The sequence below is a fragment of the Sipha flava genome, unplaced genomic scaffold, assembly GCF_003268045.1.
Source record: "Sipha flava isolate LNK unplaced genomic scaffold, YSA_version1 123_pilon_pilon, whole genome shotgun sequence".
Classification (NCBI taxonomy): domain Eukaryota; kingdom Metazoa; phylum Arthropoda; class Insecta; order Hemiptera; family Aphididae; genus Sipha; species Sipha flava.
Window position 1 is genome coordinate 35,139 of NW_020271749.1, and position 24,145 is coordinate 59,283.

The 24,145-nt window shown below is 26.9% G+C and overlaps 5 protein-coding genes across 6 annotated transcripts; 2 read left to right on the forward strand and 3 right to left on the reverse strand.

The window, feature by feature from the left end:
• Positions 1–361: 361 nt before the first annotated feature.
• Positions 362–2,742, reverse strand: LOC112694109 (KRAB-A domain-containing protein 2-like). Its single transcript, XM_025569485.1, has 4 exons — positions 2,522–2,742; positions 1,374–1,484; positions 1,006–1,098; positions 362–941 (listed from the first exon to the last, which is right to left on the reverse strand). Exons 1-4 carry the CDS (start codon positions 2,740–2,742, stop codon positions 362–364), a joined length of 1,005 nt encoding a protein of 334 aa, XP_025425270.1.
• Positions 2,743–2,892: 150 nt separating this feature from the next.
• LOC112694110 (tigger transposable element-derived protein 6-like) lies at positions 2,893–3,937 on the reverse strand. Its single transcript, XM_025569486.1, has 2 exons — positions 3,750–3,937; positions 2,893–3,697 (listed from the first exon to the last, which is right to left on the reverse strand). Exons 1-2 carry the CDS (start codon positions 3,935–3,937, stop codon positions 2,893–2,895), a joined length of 993 nt encoding a protein of 330 aa, XP_025425271.1.
• Positions 3,938–6,544: 2,607 nt separating this feature from the next.
• Positions 6,545–13,166, forward strand: LOC112694091. The gene is made up of 6 exons (XM_025569457.1): positions 6,545–6,881; positions 9,384–9,588; positions 9,661–10,046; positions 10,299–10,479; positions 10,561–10,857; positions 12,724–13,166. Exons 1-6 carry the CDS (start codon positions 6,616–6,618, stop codon positions 13,039–13,041), a joined length of 1,653 nt encoding a protein of 550 aa, XP_025425242.1. The 5' UTR covers positions 6,545–6,615; the 3' UTR covers positions 13,042–13,166.
• A 1,021-nt stretch (positions 13,167–14,187) lies between these two features.
• Positions 14,188–14,694, reverse strand: LOC112694111. The gene has a single exon (XM_025569487.1). It carries the CDS (start codon positions 14,692–14,694, stop codon positions 14,188–14,190), a length of 507 nt encoding a protein of 168 aa, XP_025425272.1.
• Positions 14,695–20,300: 5,606 nt separating this feature from the next.
• On the forward strand, positions 20,301–21,317 carry LOC112694102 (uncharacterized protein KIAA1143 homolog). 2 transcript variants are annotated; one of them, XM_025569476.1, is made up of 3 exons: positions 20,301–20,684; positions 20,824–20,950; positions 21,108–21,317. In XM_025569476.1, exons 1-3 carry the CDS (start codon positions 20,577–20,579, stop codon positions 21,260–21,262), a joined length of 390 nt encoding a protein of 129 aa, XP_025425261.1. In that variant the 5' UTR covers positions 20,301–20,576; the 3' UTR covers positions 21,263–21,317. The 2 variants fall into 2 exon arrangements, with proteins under 2 accessions (XP_025425261.1, XP_025425260.1); XM_025569475.1 differs by having other exon boundaries at positions 20,316–20,684; positions 21,105–21,310.
• Positions 21,318–24,145: the final 2,828 nt, after the last annotated feature.

The window sequence follows — 24,145 nt, forward strand, 5'->3', positions numbered from 1 at the left end:
TTTTTTTTCTCAACTATAACAGCAATTATATGCTTGCTGGGTCCAAAGGCCCTCTATCGACTTTAGGAACAGGAATTGTGATACAGTCATTAATATTGAACGTAGAAATTATAACCTATAACAAATAACAAAAAAAAAAATTACTTAAATATATTGTACACATCCAATTTATTTACTATGTATGTCAAATTGTTATAAATAATAAATAATTAGATACCTGTAACATTCTTTTGGCGGCTTTGTTTTGACCTATATGCGATGTTTCATGTTCTTCTTCTATTTTTTGATTTGTTTTACACAAATCACAAAAGTCTTCTGTGGATTCAATTTTACAAATTCCGCAATATCGTTTAACATTTATTTATTCTTGTATAGAAACTTCTTTTGGTAAATTAGATGTTGTTAATCCAACCTTAGGCTCACAACCAAATAATGCTTTGTAAGGAGATCGGCCAATTATGCGGTGGTGTGAAGAGTTTTTCTGGAATCGGACAAACTTCAATCCCACAGACCATTTTTTAGATTTATTGTCCTTCATCCATGCTCGAAGCATATTTTCGACATCCTGATTGCTACGTTCAATACTTCCCTGACTCTGAGGATGTCTTGGTCTCCCATGTACAATAATACATTCCGGCCAAAGTTCCTTAATTTCGTTAATAACAGAATTTACAAACTCTCTACCGTAATCACTTTGTAAAACTTTCGGTGCACCAAAAGTTAAAAAAATTGTGAGTAAATTAGATGCTACTTCGACCGCTCGTTTACTTTCAAGTGGAAATAAAAATATACATTTTGTATGGTGATCTTGATAGTTTAAAATCCATTTATATTTTCCGTCAGGTAATGACTGGAAATCCACCCAGTCAACTTGATCTCTCTCGTTGAAGTCTTTGCTTACAATTGGTTTGATAACCAATTTACGATTTGGCACTTTCTTACTATTACAGATTGCGCATATTGATAGAAAAGTTTCAATAGCTGGTCTTGGAATTGAATATTTACTGTGCCGCACGCATTTTCCCCACACCACCATGTCCAGTACGTATATGATAATCACTTAGTCTTTCGAACAAGTCTTCGTATGACACAACATACCTATAAAATATATAAATTAATTATCATTGTATATTATCATTTATTTATTTATTTTATCTACGTGGCGCTACGACACGTATAAATGTTCACGTGCAACGTGCCATAGCGTCGGATTTCCACTTTCTGTAGCGCACATTCGTAATATTTATTGGCAAGCCTTCGGTCGAGCACAGTGATCGCTCTTGGACCGTCGCGCCGCGGCCATCGCAGTATGGTTTTCGTATGCAATTTGTTTTTAATTACTTATTTACTTTATAGATATAAATATATCTTACTTGATATCATCTTTGTCGTCCGTTTTTTTATGAATTAAATATTTCTTCTCGGCCACAGTTAATACATCATATTTATGTAAAATATAATAATCACGTCTTTTCTTTGCACCTCTGTGAAATTTAAATTTAAATTAGTTACCGATACTCACGATTAACGGGTGGTCAAATTATCTATTTTGTAGGTACTTGTTTAATTTAGCATCAGTTATTTCGGCCATAATCGTCTCAATCTTCATATTTGTATATGGCTTTTTTCCCGGTTTGTTCAAATAATACTTGTTCATTCAAATGTAAAATTCACTTTTTGGATTAAAATCTTCCATATTATTAAGATTATACAAAATTATTTTAAAGTAAATATCTAAAATGCGTGAATGTTCGAGCACAATGCAATCCGTTCACCGACTATACACTTTTGAACAAAAATCTAATATGATAAATCAAAATTAATAAAATATAACTTGCTCGTTTCAGATAACCAGGTAATTTTATTTAATAGATATTATTGTATAATAGAATTTGTGCTAAAAGAATTTCGTGCTTAAATCAATAGTTATAAATTATAACTTATAACATATTTCATATCTACTGATAAAAATGATTATAAGACCATGATAAATATTAAATATATTTTCGGTACACAAAGTGAACGACCAGATTGTGAAAAAAATTACACGATGTCAAATTGGAACGACCGTTTCATGAAAAAGTGACCATATCATGAAATATTTTCGTATTTCACGAAATGTTAAAAAGTTGTTTCCATTTCATGAAATGGTTAATTTCACTAAGTGGCTACGACATATATATATATATATACAGTAGTCACTCGATAATTCGAAATTCAGGGGACCGAGTTAAAAATTCGATTTATAGAGGTTTTCGATTTACCGAGTGTTCGAATAATCGAAGGAAAAAAATTAATAAATAAAATACATTGTATATACATATATATATATATATAACGTTTATTTTGATATTAACTTATTATAAATATAATTATGTACATTTTAAAATTATTAATTGATATTTATTTATTACACATACATAGTATTATATTTTATATACATATTACATATTAAAGAAATCTGTTATTTTTTTTTTGTGAAAAATTGTTGGTCGCAATCTGGTCCATAGCATTGTCTAACTTAATAATAGCATTGAAAATTGTATCGCATCTTTTTTCGTCCATTTCAGATTGTTCAAAAAATTGATGTAATCCTGACATAAAAAATTTTGCTTCTTTTAACGATATGACAGGAACCTCCGCCTCCTCTTCCTCGTCATCATTGTCAGAATTGTGCTGATTGACTGAAGTGGATTGAATCATTTCCTCGTCAGTAAAAGTACCAGCAGTTAGTTGCGACATTATCGTCAAAGTGAACAAATTCTTCAAATGATACGGGAACTTCTAGTCTGTTCCATGTGCTAAGCAGAACTTCAACCTCCTCACTTTGAACAGGAATACCTTCAACAATTTTCTGTCTATCCTTAATAAAACCACAAGTTCTGAAGCAATTCACGATGGTTTATGCACTAATATTTTCCCATGCTTTGTGTACCATTTCCATAGCAGTGAGTATAGAAATTTTACATGGAACATCACCCATGCTCGAACAATTTCCTCTCGATACATCATTTTAAAATTTTTTATTATTCCTTGGTCTAGTGGTTGGAGAGTTGATGTAGTGTTGGGAGGTAAAAAATGAATTTTTATATTTTCAAGATGAGGAATATTATTGTGTGCGGTACAGTTGTCAACGAACATCAAAATTTTTCGATTTGCCTTTTTCATATCTACATCGATACATAACAACCACTCTGTAAACAATACACCTGTCATCCACGCCTTTTTATTTGACCGGTACATTAGTGGGAAAGATTTTACGTTTTTAAAACAGCGTGGGTTAGCAAATTTTCCGATCATTAAGGGCTTAAGTTTCTGTGATTCATCCATGTTCGCGGTCAACATCACTGTTATCCGTTCTGTACTATTTTTACTACCATGACATTTTTCGTTTTTAAATGTCAAAGTGCGATCTGGTAAACATTTGTAAAAAAGTCCGGTCTCATCGGCATTAAAAATATCCCTAGCATCATAATCATCAACCAATAGATCGATTAACTCATTTTTCCGATCTTGTGAAATGCACGGCTCAACACTTGCACTCTCTCCACATACTTTTTTGAAAGTTAAACCATGACGTTTTATAAATTTTTCCAACCAACCCTCATTAGCTTGAAAATTTGTGATACCTAAGTTGGTAGCAAACAACTTAGATTTTTCTTTTAAAATAGGTCCTGATATTGGAATATTATTTTGCCTACATTGAGTAAACCAAGCCATAAGACATTCTTCCAGATCGGGGTACTCACATTTTTTCTGTCTGATCCGCGATGAATAAGGTGTTAATGTTGTAAGATTTTGTTTTAGTATTGTTGAAAGCGTAGAAGGTGGGATACCAAAACGTAGAGCAACATCTTTTTTTTTCACCTGCTTCAACTGCTGCGATCACTTTTTTTTTGTCGGCTATCGACAAACACTTGTATTTTACGGGATCCATATTGCGACTGACTACGTTTTATTCAATTTCAATAACGGTTTACTCATAGCAGAGGTTTATTTTGGTATAGATTAGGTAGGTAAGATACGATAACATTAAACTACGATAATATTTAACCACCGTCGTTATTAGTTTCATTACCAGTACGTTAAATATATTGTACATAATCTTTATACATATGAACGTACATATAATCATGTTTAAAGAAATTCGAATTATCGAGATTCGTGAAAAAAAAATTCGAATTGTAGAGTGTGCCTCACCGACAGACATTTCGAATTATCGAGGGGACCGGAATACATGTATTTTTTTCTAATTATAGAGGTTTTCTCATGGGACTTAGCGTTTAGTTCGATTTATGGAGTTTTTCGAATTATCGAGTGACTACTGTATATATATATATATATATATATGTATAAATATATAAATGTTACAGTTAAAATCTGAAATTCGTCAAAACTGATTTTGACTAGTTATAACCATTGATTAAATATACATTGTATATTTAATCAATGTTAAAACTAAAATTAACCACACATGCTATATGCATACAAATATAAGTTATAACTAGGGCTCGGAATTATATGCATGCATTTATGCGATAGTTATCATTCAAATATGCACTAAAAATGTGTGAAAATATGCAAACAAAAATGCATGTTTATTATTTAAAATTATTTAATCTTAAAATGTATACAATTCATTAAATAATTAATATCCAACAAAAAATAAACTTTAAAATATATCAACTGCATTTTATTGAACTGTATGGAACTGTATGTTGTATTTAAATTAAATTGTATTTTGAACACTCACTCATATAAACAAAAATTCACAAACGAAAATTAATTTAAAAAAACAAGCAAATTTTTATAGTATTTTTGAAGTTACCTAGAGAGTTACTATCGTATTGGTACTTTTAGCAAACTTTAATTTATCTTATTATAACACAAAAATCAAATTATATAATTGCACGATTTACGGATCTTACAATGGATATGTGCTAAGTAATAAATAATAATATTAATAACTTCATAATATTTTTTTCTATTTATGCAATATATTTCAGAAAAGTGCTAAACTATGCATAATAATTTGAAATGTTCCAAATATGCGAAAATATGCCAAATTTAATTTCGCGTACCAACACGTTAGGTTAAGATTCTGTTAAAAAATAAAAAATTCTGTTTTACCTAGCTACTTTTTAGTTTAATATATAAAAATATGCAAAAGCATATAATTCCGGGCCATAGTTATAACTTACCTATAATCGCTATCATGGGAGGTTTTTGATATGAAATGTTCTATAGTTGATACTTTGCAGAGGAGGGGAGGGGGTAACTTCTCAATAGTTTCGAATCATCGAGAACATTTACGGTTTACTGAGTTTTTCAATAAAATCGATATTAACATCATAGCAAATAACGGTATAATTTTATAAAGATTTCGATTTATATAAAACTATTTATAGATGTTTGAAAAATTCATGTTTTTTTATTTTAAAATACCAATAAAATTATTTTTGTTTGATATAAATCTTGATATAATTGAATACAAAGTTTCTTTTACATATCTCTTATCAACTAGTGAAAAAAAAATTAATCGTTAATTAAAAAAAATATTGGTTTTAAGTTTAAAAGTTCAATACAGCAATATAATTCGGTGTTGGTGAGTTGCTGCCCGATCCCTAAATAACGTACGAATTGCGGCCCGTGTTTATGAAACAGGCGTGCGAGTTGCGGCCCGTGTTTATAAAACAGACGTACGAGTTGCGGCCACATTTTACATTTTATTTATCACTTCATATCAGTTTATCAGCGTTACCCAGAAGACACCATGAGGAGGTTGGCTGAGTCGTCTCCCAAAAATTTGTTTTTTTTTATTTATGTAAAAATGGCAAAATATATGGTAATTTATGGTAAAATGAATTTTAATATTTATGTAAAATATGTAAAAATATATATATTTATTGGTTGGGCAAAAACTTAAAACTTAATGATTTGACGAAATCAAACTGCTCTATTTCTTTTCGTGCTAGCTTTGTCATCTGTTGTCTTATAAATGCTTCTTTTTCACATATTTTCTTCGTTTTTATTCCATTGCTTCTATCGTTTTTTAGTGTTTTGTGGAAACGAAATTTGTAGCCTTCGTAGAGAATAATTGGTTTTGATTTTTCACTATTTACAAACTCCATAACGCACTTGTAAACTGTATAACACACTCTAATAGAATTTTTAGTTTTCGTAGATATAAATACTAAGTGGTGAACAGACTAACACTGTAATATTTTTCGTTTGAACTATTGACGTTATGGTATCTACTTTAGATAAGATACTGCCGATACTGCCGGCACAAAATTGAAAATAAATAAATTTCCCGGGCCGCAATTAACTTAGTGATAAAATATGACCGGGCCGCAATTCACCGGTCTTCAACACGTAAATGACATGTCGGGCCACAACTCACCTATAGCCATATAATTCACCCATTCCAATATCTGTCCGTACATTTTTTTGTATATTACATAATACTCCAGTCTCGGGTGTAACTATTGATGTATAACATGTATTGAATACTAAATTAATTTGCAATCGTATACTTTATCGCTGTGGTTCATATTGTGTTGTAGGAAATCACTCTAGTCACTTTCAATTTCTTCTGTCTGTAGTTGTAAGAACATGGCTGGGTGTATCGATGACCTATCAAAGTCAATGGGAGCCCTGTTTACCAGTGATGATGACCATTTGAAGGAACTCGGACTGACCGATGCCAAGCGTGCTAAGCTACGTGAAATTGAAAATTATTACGAGAGTGTCTTTTCGTGGGACGTCAAAAAACTAACGAACTTCAAATCAAGTCTCTTGATCGACCATATCGATCATATTCAGGAAAAATATGAAATGCATATAGCATGTTACAAGAAAGATGCGTTTGATTTGAAAAGGTATAACTTCAAGTACGATTGGTTCTTGCTAATGGTATTGATCACGTTTAGTTTTATGAGTATAACTCATTGTAGGCATTTTCTTTTAGAAAATATCACATTACATATTTATAATGAATAGAATTAAAATTAAATATATAGGTATATTTTGAAAAGGTGTCAATACTTAATATTGTACTTAAAATTACTTTAAAAAAATGATTAATAAAAACGTTTTGTATTAAAATAAAAATTTATATTTACAATAATTATTTTGGAAAAATATATAAAGTTTGAAATTCCTTGAACAAAAATAATAAAATCGGAAATATTTTTATTTTAAGTAAAAAACTAAATTATGCGAATATACCTACATTTTATATTTTTATTTAGAAAAAGAGAATAGAGCTTTAATTTTTTTTATTTAGGTTTGAGCTATGTTTTATAATTAATAATATTAAAATGTAAAACAATTTGATGAAACTTTGAAAATAAATATATTTAAGAAATGTAATAAAATAAATAAGTAAATAATTCAAGTGCTTAAAATGATTAAAGTAATAATTTTAAAATTTAGAAATTTAAAAATTACATAATATTTCTTAAATAGAAATTTTGTTCTTGAAATAATATGTAGGATAAACCATATACATATATACATATGTTACCGGCAATATGGATAATTCAGGTATTTTGCAAAATGCTTAGGTATTATGCGAATTGCCGACCCATTTTAGGCAATGTAAATAAAATATATGATTTTCAATATTATTTTACATATAACCTAGGTGTTTTATAAAATACCTAGGCATTATACGAAATGCAAATTTTTTTTAGGTAAAGTACAAAACGTTTTATTATATGTTATATTACATTGAGATTCTTATAATTATTATACATTATTACTCATATTACAAACAAAATTTAATTTTTATGTATTATTATATTATAAATATTATATAAATATTTTACTTAAACTACTATTTATTTATTATAACATGTTATAGAAAAGTAAAATTTTGAAGTGCACAAAATGTTATTTTTAAGGCACTTTTTATTTTGATACTTGGACTTACAAACACATTTTAAAAATCCTTAGCCAATTCTTGTGGATTGAATTTTTATCAACTCATTTCACTGTTTATCAAATAAAAAACTAATATTAGAGGCCAAATTTTTTAAAAAATGTTGTAGTTTGTTATAAAAATTTGACTTCATATAAATCGTACCTATGCATACACCAAAACGAGACACGAAAATGACGAGAAAAATTACGATTTTGTAATAAAATTATTAGTACGTTTAATATTGTAACTCTGAATAATTATTATAGTAGTAAAAGAATATTAATCTTTATTGCGTTAAATCGTGCACGCACATTTATGATAGACGATAACTAAAGCCGTTAGTAATAGGCTATGCCCAATTTTGTTTGTTTTTATCATATTGCCGAGTGATTTTTGGCATTTTATATAATGCCTAGGTTAGGCATTTTGCAAAATACCTGATTATCCATATTGCCGGTAACATATATATATCTACAATTATAACATTTATTACAGATATAATTGTAACTTAACATTTATAACTGATAAATTTATAACCTGTTAACCAGGGCTTGGGACTTATGGTCTTTGCTTAATATTATGTAAAATATAGTAGAGTGTTATGGAAGTGTATTTCATGTTATAAGCTTTTAATTATGTAATTTGAAATTACTCTTTTTTTCCTTTTTTCGACGATTTTTAAAAAAATGCTTATTTCCTGTTTACAGACTATTTTTGGTTTTTTTTTTACATATCTCTGCTTAATTTTAAACGATGATATAGAACCTAACCCAGATTTTTTCAACTATTTATAAATATCTTAACATTTTATTTTTCAGAAATAAACTTCAGAAAATTTATAAAAAATAAGGTAAAATGTCTCGACAGTCAAAGTTAAAATTTTTTTAATAATATAAAGATTTATTTATTTTTTTTTTAAATTAAAAAATCATAATATGGACTAGATACTTTTTTTGTTTTAATACTTTTTGTAATCATTATAATTGTAATTATATACTGCACAGTTAAAAATATGTCTACTACTTTATCATGTTCATTTAAAAATAAAATTTAGAAATGTTTGCTAATTTTTTCCTATTTTAGGTCATTTTTTTTATTATTTAATATTTTTGTTGTTTAAATTTAAGTTTTTTTAATGCTTATTTGAGTGCTTATAATGATGTTTTTATGTGCTCTTTAAACACTTATTTTAATGATTTTAAGTTCTATAAGTCCTGAGCCCTACCGATAACCAATATGGTAGACATATTATGAAAGATCACCTTTGAACACGTACTTACATTCAAACATGTGTAAATATTTACCGAACAGATTATAGTTTTTCAAATATTATTCAATCTAAATGTTTTAAGACTCTTTTATCATATGTACACATTATTTTTCATAAATTACATAATTATTTAATGCAAACGAAAAAGCTAAAACAAATTTTTAATTTTTTTTTTTTATAATTTAGATTTTGTTTGCAACTGATCATAAGTTATGAACTATACAACCGTAAAAATTACGAGAAATCGTTATTGGAAATCGAGAGCATGTTTCTTTATTTGAAATCATGTAAATTTGACGATTCCAACAAACAGTATTCAGAAGCTTATAAACATATTGCTTGGTCTACATATACATACATATCCTTAACGTTAAATCGTGATTCTGAAAAGGTTAATTTGAATCAGTAATTTTTATATGAACTTTTACAGTGAATTAAAGCTATTTCATTGTTTTCCTCTTAGATACTGAAAAATGTTAAACCCGTTAATGGTTTAAATCAAACAGAAAAAGCGGCAATATGTGGTCTTAAAGCCTTGATATTTATGGAATATCCACCAAAGGGGAATGATATTGGTTTAAAACTTGCTGAAGAAGCTCGCATTCTTGATTCTTCTGAAATTGAATGGATAAAGATTTGGTTAAAAGCCAAAGGACGAGTAAGACGTTTCTATGATATGCTTAAAATTCCTGATGAAGATGAAATTCATGCAGCAGACATATTATGCACTAAAACAAATCCACGAGATTTGATCGAAGCTTCTGACTTGTACATAAATGTAGCCTCCTCTTATAAACAAGACAAAGAGAAAGCTCGAAAATATTTCAAGATCTCGTCAGATGTTATATTGTAATTATCAATCATAAAAAATATATAGTGATAAAATTGATTAAATATACATAAATAAATATACTTAATCATTGGTAATAAAACAACAATTTAAAATGTCTAACCAATACATTTTCTAATTTAATAACTATAAACAGTTGACAGTTTTTTTAGGGATTATTTTTTTCTTGATAATTTAATAACAACCATTTTATAACCTAAGGGAAAATCTTTAATTCTTACTTTAACAATTTTTATTTATGTATCTAATAGGAAAGCCATACGATTTTCGGAAAATAACGTACATGAACTTTGTTCTTGTTTAATGGCGAGTAACAGATGTCCTATAATGTTCCAATCAAAAGAGGTAAAAAATATAGTTGAAAAATTGACTAATATTAAAAATGGCCAGTTTGATTTAGCTTTGGGACAGTATTTTTTTAAGCAAGAAAAAGTAAGTCTATTTTTGATTTTTAAAATATACATATTTTATTAATAGAGGATAAAAATGGTAAAATTTCATTTTTTTCTTTAGGATTACGAAAAAGCAAAAATGTATTTTTCTCGTGGAATGGCTGTTGGAAACTTCGATTGTTCATTAAATCTTATAAAAACTCAGTGTATCGAGTCATCAATTGATGAATTTCCTTTTGTAAATCAGCTAAAAATGATATATGACGTTTTTCCAAGCCCAAAGAGGAGGCTTATAATTTTATTACAAATATTGTATTTTTATTTTTATCATGAAGATAACCCAAGAGAACTAATGCATTATTTAAAATTATACATGGATCAAGAAATCGAAGATAAGATTAAAAAACAACAGATAATTGTAAGTTTAAAATGTAAAAATATTAGATACTTTTTTAAATGTTTTTAAATTACTCATAGTCAGTGCCGGATTTAATCATTGTGCCGCTTTAAGCACTAAACAAATTGCCGCCTTTTAATATAAATATTTTTCTAGCCTAAAAAATGTTATTAAAGCATACAATTATAGTTGTTTCCTTTATTACTTAAAATGTTATTAATGTAAAATAAAAATATACAGCTGTTATAAAAATGTATACATTCATATAAAAAACTGAATTGATAAAAAATCATGGTAATAAAAAATGCTTAAATATTTCATTTTTAAATATATTCAAAATTAAATAGTTAGTGCCTAGTACTCATTGACTTTAATAAAATAAAACATTTTATAATTAGTTGCATTTATTTTAGTTCTAGTTACATATAATAAAAATGTAATATTAAAAATTATTTGCCACCCTAAGCACTAGCTTATAGTCTTTGTTGGAAAATACGGCACTGCTCATAGTTTTCATTTTCCCATTTAATTTAGCTTAATTTTTTTAAAAAAGTAATTAGATTCTAAGCAAAGTATGTATTGAATTCATGTTCTTTATTCTAACAAATGCAAGCAAATTATTAATTTTCTTTTATAACATTTTTAATTGAATTTTAATGGTATTGGAGGAAAATTTTTAGGAGATTTTCCAGAGTAAAAGGTAATAGAACTTTGAAATAATTTTTTTTATATATAATAATCTTAATTACTTACAAAATAATTAATATGGAATATCTAAAATATATAATATATAATAAAAAACATAGAATAAAAATAAGTAGAACCGGGATGTTGACGAATCTTAAAAACTGATAACTTTTTTTAAATAAATTTACTTTAACATCATAAGCTATGATTTCTTTTTCTTTTTTATTTAACCTTTCATTTAAATTTATCCAATTACTTAAATTATTTACTACTGATAAATCCAATGGTAGTACATTAAATGTTTGGAAATATATCGTAGTTGTACCTTCAAAAGAAAATACATATTAATTATTTTTATTTGATGTATCAAAGTGGTTTCAGAGCATTACCTTAGAGACCCTCTCTTCCAAATTACCAATCTGTATTACATTATTGCTTGGTAAAGAACTATGAACTGTACAAAAAACTTTTATAGATAATATTACAATCTTACGTAACACATAAAAGCTCAAAATAATAACTCAAAATACAAAGTTATAATATTAAGTTATTCACGTGTAAATTCCATCTCATACCCGTATGCTTAATAACGGTTAATCTCAAATAACGTATACTTGTGGCTAGATAAAGTTTTACATATCTTATCATTGCAAAAGTTTTTACTATCACAAAAGTATATAGTTAAACCGATTAATCAATTAAATATATCATGTTCATTTAGCAAAATAATTTTATGTTATAAATAATTTATAGACACATGAGCTATGTCAGTGAAGTCCCTAGACCTTTTTATAGGAGGAAGGCCGAAATTCATAAATATATTCACGTTTATGTATTTTTCTAGTATGATAAAAATAATAGATAACAACAATTTGAAGAAAAAAAGGTTATGGGGGCCGACTTTCCCATTCACACTCCTCTCCTGAAGATGCCCCAGAGTTTTGTTGAAAACAAACTGATAATAAGTGAACATCCTGTCAATGAGTTTCATTGATTATTTACCATTTTTAGTTTTAAATATTGAATTATTAATGTAAAAATTTAATGCCTATTTCCGTAGCATTTATTATATTTGTATTAAATGTGCAGTAGAATAATTTAATTTTAATCTAGCTATAGCCTAATTTAATCATAGCAATGAATTAGTCCATATTTTGTTAAATTCATTGAATAATAATTTAATTTAAATTTTAATTTCAGAAAGGAAGTCCATTTTTCAAGAAGCCTAAATGTTATGTTAAATATAATGAATTTTTATCTAATTTACTTAAAGAAGTGAAACATTTAATAAAACACCCTCAATGGACTGAAGAAGAAAAATGTATTATAAATGATACATATGTTCGGTGCTATAAAATGTCAAGAGTTAACTTAAATGAAAATGAGTTTGTTGATGATGGTCAAATGTTTTTAAATAAAAAAAACGAGGACCGTTATAATAAAAACCCGTTAAAAAATAGCAATAATGATAGTTGGCGGAAAAAACGCAACGTACATAAAAATTATGATGGACAATAATTTCAAAATAATTATCGTCTTTACAATATCATTACACATGCAAATTTGAATTTTTAATTTCTCAAAATATGATTATTCATTAAGAAATCAAAATTTATCATCTGAAAAAATGAAAAATAAAATTGTTATATTATTGATTATAAGTCTAATCATAAACTAGATTTAAAATCAACATTTGTATGAAAACCATTTGGTCTTTAACTATGTAATTAAACAAATTTTATGCATATTTTTTTTGACTTTATAACACAAATGGCACTTGAAAAAAAAAAAACATTATTTAATAATTATTATTATTTATTGATATTTATAGAAGTTCATTGTTTGATGTTAAGCAAAAATTATAATAATGTATTTATCTATATTTGTACTTCATTTTTTAAATGTATTTAACAATCTTTCTTTTATTATTATACTATTCTACTGTTGATTTAAAGAATGTGGACCGTATGAAAAAACTCATTTTTATATATTATATACTTGTTTTATTCTTAATAATAATAAGAATAAAGGTCACACGGATAAGCCTATTGCCTCGAGGCAGGCGGAGCACACACACTGCTATTTTCGTAGCACTGCCTGAGCAGTCCACGATAATCGGCAAGCGTATATATACATTATTCATTTAGATATAAAAGATATATATTGGCGTCAACATACCGCCCGCCTTGAAAAATAGAAATATTCATAATAAAAAGCATAAAAAAAAGAACAATTTTTCAACAAATATACATATGAAAAAATCGAAAATAAATTAATAATTAAATTATTGTAGCACTAAATGATAATAATAGATAAATAATAATATAAATGATACATAATTAGGGATTGAAATATATTCCTCTTTTTTTTTACAAAAAATATAATACATAAAGGTTTTACTTTTTATAAATTTATAGGCATATTAATTCAGGGACTATTTCCCTCAAAGGGAAGTGGACATAATTTTCTGATCGCTCTGGAGACTTCCTTTCCTCCCAGCCATATGGTTGCAACTCGAATTACCCCGTCGTCGCCTGCCTGGACCCGCATGACTCTACCCAAGGACCATGATAGCGGGGGAACACCGTCCTCCTTTACCAACACCACTGTTCCGACCTTTAATGTAGGACCTTTGCTGGACAATCATTTCTTACGGGTTTGCAATTAGGACAAATATTCCTGATTCCACCGTTGCCAGTGTAATTGGGTCAACTGAGTGACGCGCTGCAATCGTTTCAAACGATTGTCCGGTACCTTGGACAAATCAGGTTCGGGTAACGAGCACATGGGCTCGCCAATTAAAAAATGCGCCGGTGTTAGTGGGGTCATATCAGCAGGATCAGAGGAACAAGGAGTTAAAGGTCGGGAGTTTAGGACAGCCTCGATTCTTATCAATATAGTATTTAGCTCGTCGTAAGTCAAATGGGCTGTGCCCAGCACCCGATATAAATGGGTTTTAATGGATTTAATAGATGCCTCCGATAAACCCCTAAAATGAGGCGAACGGGGAGGTATAAAATGCCACCTAATACCATCTGTGGCTAAAGCACTATATATTTGGTTTGTATGCTCATTGGACAGGAATAATTTATATAACGCTTGTAATTTAATATTAACCCCGACAAAATTAGTAACATTATCACTGTAAATATCGGTACATAGATACTCCATAGCGTCTAATAAAGCCTTTTTATAAGAAGGAAAATACTTATTTTTGAGAGCTTACAAACCAAAATAATTTCTTGATAAAAAAATTAAACATAATATGTATATGTACTTACAAATGAAAATTAAAAATAACAATTTATTTTAAAATGAAATGAACCTTTTTTATACAAAATATATAAAAAAATGTATAGAGTTTATTGATCATAATCTTCTCCATACTGTATTCAATTTTTTCTTGATATTTGTTAGTTGTTGTCTACTTCTGGTAAACCTATAGGAACTGGGTGATTATACAATGTATAATATAAAATGTATAATATACATCGTAAATGCTGATTGAGATTACTGTGTACTTGGAGATGATGAATATATTTTGGGTGTTGAATCATTATTAATACCATGATTTTCAAATTCCAAATTATTAACAATGTTAAAAATGTCCTTTTTTGCTTTAATTTTTAAGCTAGTAGAAAAAGTTTTCACTGTTGATGCCATACTCTTGAAAAAAGTATCAATTGGGTCATCCTCCTCAGCTTGATTAATAATTTCAAAAAAAAATTTTCTCTTTTTACTCCCTTGTGTTAATACAGAGATCCATTCTTCATTCTGTTTTTGTTTTTTAGGGGGCCATTTTTCAGTGGTACGTTTTCTTTTTTCGAGTACTGAATTAATATCTTCTATATTATCTTCTATGGGACCCACATAGCCTTGTGATGTAGATGGAATTATTGATAGTGTATTATTCAATTCTTGAACCTCTGCATCTTCTAAAATATGATTACTTTCATTTCACTAGCATACTCATTTGTGTGGGGTTGAATACTGGACATACATCTACGGAACAATTATTTAAAAATAATGTATACTGGAGTTCTTTTCATCAAATAAATACTTACTTGTACAACAATTTTTTAAGTGATTTAAGAAAAAAATACTTACACTTGTTCATAAAAAACAACATCTAGAAATGATAGTACATCTGTTAATGCTCACTTTGTTGGTTTGTCAAATGGTAATGACATCGGGAGAATTTGGTATAAAGTTAATTCGTCACGTGAACAATTTTCTGTATTCAGTAGATCAGAATGTGGAGTAAATCTATTTTCTAGATTGGAGGTAAATAAATTTGCCTTTTCTAGTTGAGACTTCGCTTGAGTATTATCTGGATTAAGTAAGAGAGGTATTAGAATTTTTTGTTTAAGTATATTTTTCGCTGCTTTCCATATAGAGTTATTGGATGAGGAGAGAAAGTTTAAGTATTTTTGATAATTATCTAAGTTAAATTTTCGCAGTGTTGTTGAGAGAAAATACAAGATTGTTGTAGATTTTTTTGTCATTAGATAGATAATTATATGTTCTTTGCCATTTAGAGCAAGCACGTTTTTTTCGATGATCAATTGAGAGATATGATGAGGAGTTAGTTAGAAAATTTTTTTGTGTTTAAATATGTTGTAGATTAGTTAAAGTACTACTTTTTGGATTTTCGTTGTTATGGATAGTACAGCCGAGTCGATGTCTGATGTAAACTTGAGTTGTTTTGGAAATGTTTTGGAATCTAGGCCATATAGTGTTTCCTGGACTGATAGAGGGATATCATTTAAATTTAATTGATAAGTCATTTACTGATTCATTAACTGGTTGTTACCAAGAGTCGAAATGTATTGGTTAAAGTTTGTAATATTTATTTTTGAACGGGGTGGACAGTAGACTGATAAAATTTTAGTTGGGATATTGTTTAAAATTAAACGTATATTTGTGGCTAAAAAGTTTTCATTTTGATATGAAGGAAGGAAAGAGTATTTAATGTTAGTTTTTATAAGTATTGCAGAACTGGCATGAGGAGTCAAGATGATTACATTGATATATTATAAAGCCAAGGATTTTTCAGTGGCAGTTGTTTGTTAAGTGGGCTTCACTTAAGAGTATATGTAAATAATTAATTGTTAGAAATGCTCGAAGTTCTTGTTTTTTATGTATTAATCAGTTTGCATTCCATAGATGGATTGATATTGGGTGATGAATGTTATATTGTCTATTTAATATTAGAGCTTAGGAGTTTATCTATGACAATCGTTAAAAGAGAGATTTATGGGCTTATTAATATATTAAATTCACCGAGAAAGGAAGAAAGTTTTATTGATATAATATCCAAGTCTTTCGAGGAAGGGCTAGGTGAGATATATTTTGGGTTTACGTTTGCTATTTGGGCATAATATTTAGATAGGTATGAATTTGATTTGAAGTAATATCACGTTTAACAGAATATTGGGAAATGTTTTTTTGGACTTCGTAGATCTTTTTTAACGAATTCTGCACTGAAATTTTTTGTGAACTGGACATCCTCTATAGTTTGCGAAATGGCTATTTTCACAGCGTGCGCATTTTGCTGGAAGATTCGTAGCTTTTTGACAGCTAGTATACATTTTCTCCACATCAGACACATTTGGGGGGATGATTACAATTGGATTTTGTGTGACCAAACCCTTGGCAACAGACATTATATTTTTTGTTTATTTATATGGGGCTCTTAAATTTAAAAGTTTGTATAGTGTAAGAATTTAATTAAAAAAATGTCCTTGTTATTAAGAGTAGGCTCCAAATCAATAAAAAATATAGATAGAGAAGTTTAGTTTTACGTTGAAGAATGTTAGTTATGTTTTTGGAAGTATGCTCAAGTGAGATTAACTCATTTTTTATTTCCTCTAACGAGGCAGCGTAATTACTACGCGGATACGCCCTTTCTTCTTTTAGCTGAGTATGGAAATCTACTTTGTTGTATTGTAAGAATTTTATGTCGGAGCGATAAGATTCAGGTGACTGAGTAGAGAGTTCTACACAATTTATTGAGTTTTTGCAAGTGAACTGTTCTTCTTTGGTTATTTCTTTAATATTAACTCAAAATTAATTGAAATTAGTTACTGCGAGAATATATATTTACGGTGGAAATTTTTTTGCGATAATCGCAGTTTCAGTGTGATCGGTTTCTAATTCCATATCGTTGGCTTGATTACATTCAGAATCATTAATAGTTTCGAACTCATTTGAGATCAATGAGGAACTATGTTGTTTTTGTATTGGTTAACAGCATTAAGTGATTTGTATGGGGAATGAATACCCTTATTCATTGACGTATATATATTTCAACGTTTCATTTCAATCGCAGGTCGGATCAGTATCAATGATAATTGAGAAGGCAATTCTTTCAGCAGAGAAATATTCATTATTCATAAAAATTAGTGATGGGAATAATCGAATGATATAATCTAATCAATTCGATTATTTTAAAAATCATTCGAATGATAAAATAATCGAATGAATCATTCGAATAATAAAATAATGAAATAATCGAATGAAATAATTGTTCGAATAAAATCATACGAATGAAACATTTTCTTATCTCAATTTTATTACTTTTATCATACACAATCAATATGATTAATCGAAACCATTCGAATCAATTCGATTTAAAAACGATTTGATTAATCATAATTCATAATTATGAACATATATAAATACATAGTAAAATCATATCAAATATATAATCATTAATTACTTACTTAAATATTATTATGGGTATTATTATAATATTTACAAAATATACAATTTTTCTGAATTAATTATATTCATCTCTAAATTGTGTTATTGAAAATTGTATCGTCTGTTACTTAAAATATGTTTATATAATGAAAAAGAACGTTCAACGTCGATACTTGTTATCGTTGCATATTTAAAATAGTTTAAAAAATTGGGTGATATATCTAAATAAACATTTTGATTTCCTGTCATAATCTCAGAGTAAGTTTTAGTAGTTTTATATCCTTCATTTTTTTCTAAGATATATTTTAATTTATCTTTAACTGTTTTTCCATTGGGACCGGGAATACCTATTTATAGAAATATTTATACTAAATATTTTTATTTAGTTAGTATTTGTTTAGTATTTATTTATTTATTTAGTATTTATACTAAATATGTTTAAACTATTAAGTAATTAACTATTTGATTCTTCTAAACTTGTGAGTTTTATGGATAACTCAGATAAATATAATTTTAAAAATCCTAAACGACATTTAACTACATGAGATTTACGTCGTAGTTATATTGTTTTTATAAAATCACTTTGGAAATAATAATTTGTATATTTTATCACGTGAAGTATACAAAAATTGCAATAATTGCAAAAAATTGCAAAATCGTTGAAAATTGGAAAAAATTGTATTATTAAATAGGAAGACTGTAATTAATCTGATTCGTATACATAGTTGATCAGATTTGATTTACTGGGTATCAATAAAACGTTGCAGTATCAATTAAATCCGCTCTTTATTCTTAATCATAAACATTAATAACACATGGATGATGGTATTTACTTAGGTGTACATTTATAGCATTTTTTATATTAGCTCCGTTGTCTGAGACTATAGTCACTATTTTATCTTTAATGTCCCACTCATTTAAAATACCTGAAAACAAATTACCTATGTTTACGCCAATATGAGATTCGCGCATTTCTACTACTCGCAATTACTGTAGTCATAAATTCAATGCATCATATTGTAAGACATAAATTATAACTAATATTACTATATCAGTCAATAGTTGGAACTTCCGACTAACAGATTCGGAAGCTATAAATATTTTTGACTGTTGTATTATACAACTGTGATGGGAATAATCGAATAAAATAATCATTCGAATGAAACATTCGTATGATAAATATGTCATGATAAAAATCATTCAAATGATAAAATAATCGAATAAGACATTCGAATGATAAAATTAGTAATAAAAATCAGGTTAGTAAATATGGGTTATATGTATATGGTTGGCACTTGGTACTACTAATTTAGACTTTAGTATTATACTATTATTATTATTATTATTATTATTATTATTATTCGATTATTTTATTATAAATTATTTAGAATAATAATATACCACCACTAAATCAGTAGCACTAACTAATAGTTCAATTAGTTAGTAACTATAATTATTGGAATAATAAAATAATCTTATAGACTTTCTGTCCAAATTAAGGAATTTATAATTTATTTTTATAGATAAAAACAATTATAGGTAAATACACTTCAACTGAGTATTACCTAATTGTATTATTATTTATTGATAGGTATTAGCCATTAGGTACACTAAATACTATACCAATGAGTAATGACTATTGACAATATTTATAAAACCAATTACCATAAAGTAGTCAGTAGTATACGGGTAGTGACTACTGAGATAAAAAAGCATTCGATTATTGTATCATTCGAGTGAAAAATTCATTCGAATTATTTATTCGAATGATTCATTCGATTATAAAATTTATCGATTACTAATCATTCGATTATTCCCATCACTAATAAAAATGGTAAAATCATTTAAATAATTATTTAATTTATTTTATATTTTGTGGTATAATAATATTATGTGATTACTGAAAGCGTTATCATTTTTTCAATTTATCACTGTGATAATACTCATAAACTACTCTATGATAATACCACCAAAGATACCTATATAAAAATATTTTCATTTTCATATAATCTGTGATATTATCTACAATTTATGTTTTTTTGTTGGAGCGCCTTTTTTTTTATAAACTCTTGTGCCCATGCCGTTATTTTAGTAGTTTAATTTTTAATATATTTAATATATTTAATTGATTTGATATTCGAGTAAGATTACGAATCCGATTTCTCTTATTAATACGTAAAGTTTTTGCTGTTTGTTATTATTCTGTTTAAATTTTATTAATAAATTAGTATTTACATATGAGCTTACTAGTGTGAAACTTTGCACTAATGATAGATATTTAGTATTATTGACTGAGAAAATTTTAACAAATCGGTTTAAATAAATACTGCTTAATATTGCATTTTGAAATGTCAAAGAGAAATAATATTGCATATATCAAGCCACGAGAACCATCTTTTCTGACAAAATTAAAACAAGAAGCCAACTATAAAGAAGGGCCGACAGTTGATTCCAAAGTAAGTTTATTGTTTTGTTATAGAAACTCAAGTTATTGATTCAAATTGAATATTTTTTTAATGCCTGAATCAATAGTAATAATTTATTGTAATAATGTAATATTATTTTTTTAAATAAAAATAATTTTTACATATTTAGAGAAGCAATCTACCAACTTACGAAGAAGATGAATCATATGATGATGACAATCCTACTGTGGTGGTCTTAAATGAAGGTGATCTAACTTCTGATGAAGCATTAAAAGAGAAATTAGCAAAAGAACAAGGTATAAGAATGATTGAAAATGTAGATTCATATTATGTAATATTTATGTACTCTTGTACTTATCAAGTTATATTTTTCTTTTAATTATTTTAAATTGTAGGATTAGAGAAACAAATTCAATTAATGTACGAATATTTTTAATTTTTTTTATTCAGAAGATAACAACTCACCAGCAGATTTATCTAAGCGCATAATCTTTAAGCGTCCAGCTAAAAGCACTCCACAATCAGAAGAAAAACATAGAGTAAATAAAAAAAAGAAGCGAACTGAAAAACTAGTCTTATCATTTGATGATGAAGAAGAATATTCTTAAATAGGTTAATATTTATTAATTTATATTTTAAAAATAGTTTTCATTGACTTATTGAATCAAATATTTATAAATAATTGATCTTAATAATGAGATAGGTACATTTAATAAGAAAAACAACAATTTTTTTGTGTTATTATTCATGCTATATTCATACTATTATTTTCTTATTATTATTAATACTTTTATTGTCTTATAGTATTTGTTTGTTCAACATTTTTATTATGAAGTATCCATAAATGTGAAATGTGTTAATATAGTTCTTCATAAGGAAATAAAATTATTTGAATTTACTTGATAAATATTTTGCTAAATTTAGTTAAGTTAGTTTTTAGTGTATTAATTGATTATTTAAATAGCATTAAATTCTAAATAGATTGAGGAATTAATGTGTTTTACAATTATATTTTAACCCGCACTCTGTATATATATTTAGATGGTATGGAGAATTATATTTATATATATTTTAAATAAAGATAAATTGTATCATAAGAATTTAATTAATTAATTATACTCCAAATATATAGCCAACAAAACATGGTAAAAAAAAAAAATGTAATATAATATTGAAAAACAATTTAAAAAGTCTATTTTTTTTTTTTTTGTGTACAGTTAATTTAAATTTTAAATCGATTATTAAACTTATTATTCTTTTCACTTTTTTTTTTATAAAATTATATGTATTATTTTATTCCTTTAAAAACTTTTCTATGTATCTAACTTGATTTTTATTACAATTTAAATTCTTCATTTTGTAAATTAAATTAATTTAGGATGGTTTTTATGAATAAAATGTTTATTTTTTAAATCGTATCATTACATTATACAACTATTATTTTTTGTATATGTTTGTGCGATAATAAAAGATTACTTACTTTTATATTCAGTATTAATTTTATTTTGTACACTTTAAGTATTTAATTTTTTTTTTTTTTTTTTGTTTTAATTTGCCTTTGTTCGCACATTACAGCAAAGCGATTATATAACGAAAATAATAAAGGTATTAATTAGTGAATAATAATAATATTAACAATCTTACTAATAAAATATATGTATAACAATTTAATTAGATTGAGAAGCCAGCGGAATAAATGAAATTAATGATAGAGTGGATAACAGGTATGGAACGGGAATTAAGTAGAAGATTGGCGTCGGGAGTGATATAACCAAAAGAAGATAAGAGTGAGAAAAGGAGAAGTCGGTTGGGAAAAGTATTTAATAAAACTTAATTATAGAAAAAAAGCTAAACTGTATATACATCTATAACTAATATCTTTTTTGCTTTTTGTTGTTTTTATTTTGGAAATTATCTTTATCAATGTTAAATAAGATTATTGACATTATGCAATAGTTATTAACAAAGCAGAAATCAATAAATTCACAATATAAAACATGAATTAATATTATATCTGATATTTTCACAAATTCATTGATGGCCATACAATTGAAGCACAATATAAAATATCTATTCTGTAATAATTAATTAAATGATTAAAGAGTCAAATATAATTTATATATAAATGTTAAATTTTAATTTATAAATATTTTTACTGACAACAAATTAAATTCAGTGAATTTATAGAAATACAGAAATTATAAAATGGAATTATAAATTATGACTACCTATATTATTAATTAATACTCAAGTGAGAATAATAGAGTACTAATTAAATAATTTAGATCAATAATTATTGTCCATGAGTATAAAACAAATACAAACGATCAGTTAATATTGCTGCCTTACCATTTGATAAGTCCAATTCATGCTTTATGCTCGTTAGCTACTTCTGATTTCTTGGATGTTATTTTAAGTCTACCAGTTAATAGATTACATTCAAGATCCATTGAAAAGTGAATTATTTGTAGAAAATTTATTTTTAACCAAGAAAAAGATATCATTGTACATGTTGATAAATATTTACCAGTGCAAAAGAAAATTGCAGGACTTAGGAAATGCAGAATGACATGCTATGAATCGCTATATATATATAAAATGTTACCAACCTTGTAAACTCACCATTAAAATTATGAATATTTTTCTACCAGATATTCAAACAATTGGGATGTAAAAACTTATAGAACAACACTTAAAAGAAGAAATATGTCTTTAAACTAACTTCAATCAAATGATTGTGAAAACTGTTAAATACTTAGGATATATATAGCTAACATACATATACATATATATAGCTAACAACCCAGAATCAAATTTAGCTTTAGCCTTACAAAGAATTAAATCCAACAAAGCTAATATTGAGTATAAAAAGGATTCACAGGAACAGGAATCAGGTTAAATAAGATATTTTTCTATGGATCTCCAAAAGCTATTTCTTATCACATGTATGCCCAATATTAAATTGTCATATTTCCTTAGTAAACTAGCGGTTTTCAAGAAAACTTTTGCTATTATAAAAAAAAAAAAAAAAAGGAAGTACACTTAATAGTTTCTCTAATTATGTGATATGAAGCTCTTAATGGTAGAAAAGCTAAATGTATAACTGATTCAATAATTACAATTATTAATCATGAACGAGATGTGTCAAAGTTTGTATTTTGGGATTTTCAGTGCAAGGATAGAAGAGTGTTGTTTTCTATTACTAATTTAATTGTACATAATATTTGCAAGCATGGGCGCCGCGTGAAGGATGCAAGGGGTGCACTTGCAACCCTCCTGGATTTAAAAAAATAATAATACAATTTAAAAATTTAGGATAGAAGCTATTATTACTATTGTCGAATTTTCTAGTAGCCTGCATTACTTTGTAGCCGTTGAAAAAAACCAAAATAATTTTGTATTGTCGTATAATTTGAAAACATATTTAATTTAAATAATTTAAGCATTATTTAGAAATCAGCGTACATACTATATATGATTGATGCACCCCC

Coding starts and splice junctions, on each gene's coding strand:
- LOC112694109 (XM_025569485.1), bottom strand. CDS start 2,742: ATGTCGCAACTAACTGCTGGTACTTTTACTGACGAGGAAATGATTCAA. Junction 1,485..2,521: donor ATTTTCAATGCTATTATTAA/GTTAGACAATGC, acceptor TAAATTTCACAG/AGGTGCAAAGAAAAGACGTG. Junction 1,099..1,373: donor GACGACAAAGATGATATCAA/GTAAGATATATT, acceptor TATATTTTATAG/GTATGTTGTGTCATACGAAG.
- LOC112694110 (XM_025569486.1), bottom strand. CDS start 3,937: ATGGATCCCGTAAAATACAAGTGTTTGTCGATAGCCGACAAAAAAAAA. Junction 3,698..3,749: donor GCGGATCAGACAGAAAAAAT/GTGAGTACCCCG, acceptor TACTCAATGTAG/GCAAAATAATATTCCAATAT.
- LOC112694091 (XM_025569457.1), top strand. CDS start 6,616: ATGGCTGGGTGTATCGATGACCTATCAAAGTCAATGGGAGCCCTGTTT. Junction 10,480..10,560: donor ATTTTTTTAAGCAAGAAAAA/GTAAGTCTATTT, acceptor TTTTTTCTTTAG/GATTACGAAAAAGCAAAAAT. Junction 10,858..12,723: donor TTAAAAAACAACAGATAATT/GTAAGTTTAAAA, acceptor TTTTAATTTCAG/AAAGGAAGTCCATTTTTCAA.
- LOC112694111 (XM_025569487.1), bottom strand. CDS start 14,694: ATGGAGTATCTATGTACCGATATTTACAGTGATAATGTTACTAATTTT.
- LOC112694102 (XM_025569475.1), top strand. CDS start 20,577: ATGTCAAAGAGAAATAATATTGCATATATCAAGCCACGAGAACCATCT. Junction 20,685..20,823: donor GGCCGACAGTTGATTCCAAA/GTAAGTTTATTG, acceptor TTACATATTTAG/AGAAGCAATCTACCAACTTA. Junction 20,951..21,104: donor GAAATTAGCAAAAGAACAAG/GTATAAGAATGA, acceptor TTTTTTATTCAG/AAGATAACAACTCACCAGCA.